Source organism: Lotus japonicus, chromosome 4, assembly GCF_012489685.1.
Source record: "Lotus japonicus ecotype B-129 chromosome 4, LjGifu_v1.2".
NCBI lineage: Eukaryota > Viridiplantae > Streptophyta > Magnoliopsida > Fabales > Fabaceae > Lotus > Lotus japonicus.
In genome coordinates, this window is record NC_080044.1 from 45,311,393 (window position 1) to 45,316,768 (window position 5,376).

The 5,376-nt window shown below is 41.2% G+C and overlaps 1 protein-coding gene across 1 annotated transcript; it reads left to right on the forward strand.

Moving 5' to 3' along the window:
- The first annotated feature begins 3,882 nt into the window (after positions 1–3,882).
- Positions 3,883–4,752, forward strand: LOC130712801 (uncharacterized). The gene has a single exon (XM_057562615.1). The coding sequence runs from the start codon at positions 3,883–3,885 to the stop codon at positions 4,750–4,752; it is 870 nt and encodes a 289-aa protein (XP_057418598.1).
- Positions 4,753–5,376: the final 624 nt, after the last annotated feature.

The window sequence follows — 5,376 nt, forward strand, 5'->3', positions numbered from 1 at the left end:
CTTAAAGAGAAATTAACTTATATGCTAGGTCCCAAATTTTGTTTTTTTTTTCAAAATGACTATCTTGGCATTACTTCAATATCAAATTACTTGGAGGTAAAAAAAAAGGTTATGGGAGCCTAAAGTCCTTGCTTGGGTAGCTTTGCCCTTGAGCCTGCCATGATTTATCCCTTACAAGATGAGACCTTATCTTGTTGGACTTAGGAGCTTTTCATGTGCGGTTGCTTTTGCAATATGGCTCTAAAGTAAATTCTTGGTCTTTTACAAATCTCAATCTAAGTTATGTATAATATACATAAGTAATTTGTTAAGAACAATGCATGTTGTGCATGTGGTGTGAATTACTAATACATGTGTTGTTAAATTAATTGTTTCCTCTTCTTTCAGACAGATGAAATTATAACAACAGAGTTTACTAGCATGTGACCCTTAAAATATGTGTAGTTTGGTTTATTTCAGTGGTTAGAAAACCTATCAAATTCACTCTTCTGGTTTTTTTCGTATAAACTGCACAAATCTTGCACTTGATAATGAGGATCCCTGGAAATCCGAATTGCATTGTATCTTTATTTGCCTTATAAATGATAATTTTTCAATTTCAGGAATTGGTGGGAAGTACACCTCTGTTAAATCTGCTGGAAACCTTTCAACCTTGTTCGATGTGGGGGGCATTCTTGGGGGCATTATTGCAGGCCAAATATCTGATAGGCTCAAAACTCGCGCTATAACCGCAGCCAGATTCTTGTTTGCAGCGATTCCTTCCATGTTTTTATACCGATCATATGGAAGTGTTTCCATGAAAACCAACATTGTACTCATGATGGTGACTGGATTATTAGTAAATGGACCATATGCACTCATCACTACTTTTGTCTCTGCGGATTTGGGTACCACAGTTCTCTTGGAGGGAATTCCCGTGCTCTGGCTACAGTTACTACTATTATAGATGGTACCAGATCAGTTAGTGTAGTTCGATGTTGTCCCTCTTCTTACTGGGTTTATCTCAATAATACTAAAGAATGACAGACTAAGCTACTGCAACATGATACAAAGACGCAAGCAAACTAGAGGGTGCGAGCCTCCAGATGCAGCGCCGAGATCCTTCCCGTGACAAATTCATCTTCCTCTTCTTCTGAATTTAATCAACCGTTTGAAGGAAAAAAAAATTATCTTATATTTTTTGTTATAAATGTAACACTAAAGAGGGACAGACTAAGCTACTGCAACCTGATACAAAGACGCAAACAAACTAGAGGGTGGGAGCCTCCAGATGCGGCTCCGAGATCCTTCCCGTGACACATTCGTCTTCCTCTTCTTCTGAATTTAATCAACCGCTTGAAGAAAAATTAGTTTATCTTTTATTTTTGGTTATAAATGTAACACTGAAGAATAACAGACTAAGCAACTATAACCTGATACAAAGACACAAACAAAATAGAGTTTGGGAGCCTCTCAGATGCGGAGCTGATATCCTTCCTATGACACGTTCATCTTCTTCTTCTTCTTCCGAATTTAATTAACCGCTTAAAGAAAAATTAGTTTATATGCTAGGCCCCAAATTTTTCATTATTTTCTAAACAACTATCTTGTCATTACTTCAATATCTGATTACTTGTTCCATTTGTGGAGCTAGTTCTTTTGCATATATTTAGTTATATCCTTTCATAGATGAAAACATAAGCAAATCTTAGAAGTCCATTAAGAAAATATTAACAAGTACTACAAGAGTAACAATATGGTTGCATTATTTCTAACCTTGCTAAGCATACAGGAGCCAGGGCATGCCCTCAATTGTGGAGAAGCGAAGTCATCACTTTTACTTGTATTGGATACTTTACTGGCGGTGGTGACCCATCAAGTGGTTGCTGCAATGCTTTAATTGTTATTAGTGGCAGTGAATCATCAACATTTAGTTAAGAAGATCAACGTGCTATTTGTGAATGCGTTAAAGACGTATCTAGCCGCTTGTCAAACACTGAGAAATACTTAGCTGGTGCACTCCTTAAACGATGTGGTGTTGGCATAAACTTCACCATAAGCAAGGACATGAAATGTAACAATTAAAGTAAGTTCTAATAAGCCCACATGAATAGTATTTCGTAATTTATTGCTTAATAGTATTTCGAAATTTTAGAAAAGTCTTTGATTTTAATTTTAAAATTTAAAAAGTCTTCGGTTTTGATTATATTTACTGTTAAATCTTCTAATAATTTAATTATTTTTTTATGAATAGTGGGTGATAGTTGAGTTTTTCAAATGAACAAATTAATTAATACAAGGGATAAATATGGAACATCATAAAATTATTTTTTGAAATTTAGTAGAGGGTCTTATATTAGGGGACATGGGGTATTTCATTAAGGTGTATAATAATAAGGGACGGATGAAGTATATTTTATCAATATTTTTTTATTTATATCGAATTTGAATGGAACCATTAAACGCTCAACTCATCCATTTGTTTTTATAATTTTATAAAAATATATTAATCACTCGGGAATAAAACACATTAATACTACATTTTGTCTTAACACAAGACTTGTTATCGGGAGGAAGGAAATGTATGTTTAACAAGAATGATTGTTTATAAAAATACTTTTAATAAAATTTAATTATGTTGATAATTTTTTTTGTATCATATAGTAGTTTTATTTATTTATTTGCACCTTTATATTTCAGCTGTGTATAAAAGAGTTCAATATTAGTTTAATATAAAGCAAAACTACCAAGAGTATTGATTGAATTGCAATTAAAAAAATTATTTCATATTAATGGAAACATAAACAACCTATAATCTATGTAATGAAAATGCATCAATGAATAAAATTGAAACTTGATATTCATTAATTATTATTGATAATATCACATTGCTACTTCATAGTTCATACACTTCGGCGAAGCTGAACTTTTTTATTCCAAGAAAAGCAACCAAGTATCTATCCCTTTTGACATATTATTTCCATCACCTTGAGCTTTGGACTGGGCGAGACCCCAGGGTCCCTCGCCCAGGAGACCCAGCCTTAGGCGCAGGACGCATTAGGACCTTGGGCCTCTCTTCCCGAGGCCCAACTGGACCATTTAGATAGATTAAAGGCGCGAAAGCCAAAACTCTGCCTCTATAAATAGGAGGGGAATATCAATTGTAAGAGACTCTTAGCTCATTTGAGAAATATTCAGATTGAAATTCAGTTATTTTCTCTCTCTCTAGCGGTTAGAGCCTCTCTCTCTAAAATACTCATATAACTTTCCTCACACTTTGGGTACTCTACCCCATTCAATGTTCTCAGGATAGAACATTTGGCGCTGTCTGTGGGGATCGGTAGATTTCGATTCCCAGACTACGTGGATCGTGATTCAGTTGCGTGAAGCTCGATTTTTAGTGCGATTTTCTTCAGTTTTCAAGATTGTTTGTTTGAATTCTTTGGCTCACTACCGAAGCAGATGGAAACGCGTCGTAGACGACGTGATGAGGATCGAGAGCGGCGGCGCGTTTGGCCGCCGCGTCCTCCTTCTCCGACGCCTCCATTGCCTTCTCCACCTTCTTTGCCGGAGCAGCAGAGGACACCGGAGCATTCACCTCCGGACTCGGGAGAGGAGACTCAGACACCTCAGGCACCGATCTCCAGTCAAGATTATAGACGCTTGATTCGTAGCGTTGACGACATCCGCCAGCGAAACGATTATTTGTAGGAGCAACTGGAGTACTATCACGTCGAACAGCAGGGCGAGGGGGAGCGAGAGGCCGAGGCCGTGGCTGTGTTCGAGCCGTTTTCGGCGGCTGTAAGGGAAGTTGTGATTCCAGACAATATGGAGAATACTGTCCCCGAGACGTACAGCGGGAAGGCTGATCCCAAGGAACACTTGCCATACTTTAACACGAAGATGTTGATCAGTGCCGCTTCCGATGCTGTAAAGTGCAGGATGTTTCCGGCTACGTTCAAAGGCACTACCACGGCATGGTTCACAACACTGCCCCGAGGATCAATCACGAATTTTCGTGACTTCTCGTCCAAGTTCTTAGTCCAGTTCTCAGCAAGTAAAACCAAGCAAGTGACGATTGAGGACTTGTACAATGTGCGCGAGTCTAAGGGCGAGACTCTAAAGCAGTATGTGAAACGGTTCAGCGCCGCATCAGTAAAAATCGGGGAGTCGGAGCCGAATGCCTGTGCCCGTGCCTTCAAGGACGGATTACAACCTGGGAAGCTAAATAGCAAGTTGAGTCGCAAGCCGGCCCAATTAATGGCTGAGGTTCGGGCGAGAGCAAACACTTACATACTTGACGAGGAGGACGATGCTTTTAAGCGAAGGCGCGCGAAAGTAGAGAAAGATGGCGATCAGAGGGATGCATCGCCAGAGGACAAGCCAAGCAAAGATAAAGCAGAAGGGAGCAAGAGACGAGTCAGAAAGGCGCGTACGTGTGAAAGAGTGCCGAGAGAACCATTGTATCCCAATAAGGAGAGTTTTGAGCGCCGCCGACCCTGGCATCAGGCCGATCCTCGTCGGCGGGAAGAGTCAGGGAAAAGTTTGAGTGCGCATTTGACAGAGCTACTGCGTGAGGTTAAGGTGACACACGCGGTTGAGGAAGGCAAGAAAGAGGCAGGCTCGCCCCGGGCGGCGTTAGATAAGACAAAATGGTGCGAGTACCACCGCTCGGCAGGGCATGACACTGGTGACTGCTTTACTCTGAAGAATGAAATTGAGAGGCTCATCCGAGCGGGGCGATCACAGCTGGGTGACCGTGGTGATCGCTAGAGCGGGGAGCGGCAACGAGGGAACCGGTACAATGGGTCTCGCCAGCAAGATGATCGTAGACGGGAAGATCACCGCCGCACCCCAAGCACTGACAAAAAGGAAACACTGGCCACACGGAAGAAGGGGGCGGAGGAAACCTTCAATAAGGACCTTGAGCCGCCGGTTGGGACGATAAATACGATTGCAGGTGGTTTCGGTGGAGGCAGAGAAACAGCTTCAGCGAGGAGAAGACATGTCAGAGCAGTAATGTCGGTACAACAGTATGAGACCCCTTTTGGTTTCCAACATCCAGATATCGTGATATCGTCGGCGGATTTTGAAGGAATAAAGACGCACAATGATGATCCCGTGGTTGTCATGATAAGGATAAACAACTTCAATGTGCGGCGAGTTCTTCTGGATCAGGGAAGCTCAGCTGATATCATCTATGGGGACGCGTTCGACCAGCTAGGATTGACGGATAAAGATCTGATGCCTTACACAGGGACATTGGTAGGTTTCTCGGGCGAGCAAGTATGGGTACGAGGGTATATCGATTTGGACACAATCTTTGGTGTCGATGAGAATGCCAAACTTCTTCGAGTAAGGTACTTGGTGTTGCAGGTTGTGGCTTCATATAACGTC

What these genes read in the sequence shown, in the direction of transcription:
- LOC130712801 (XM_057562615.1), top strand. Translation starts at nt 3,883, where the DNA reads ATGTTGATCAGTGCCGCTTCCGATGCTGTAAAGTGCAGGATGTTTCCG.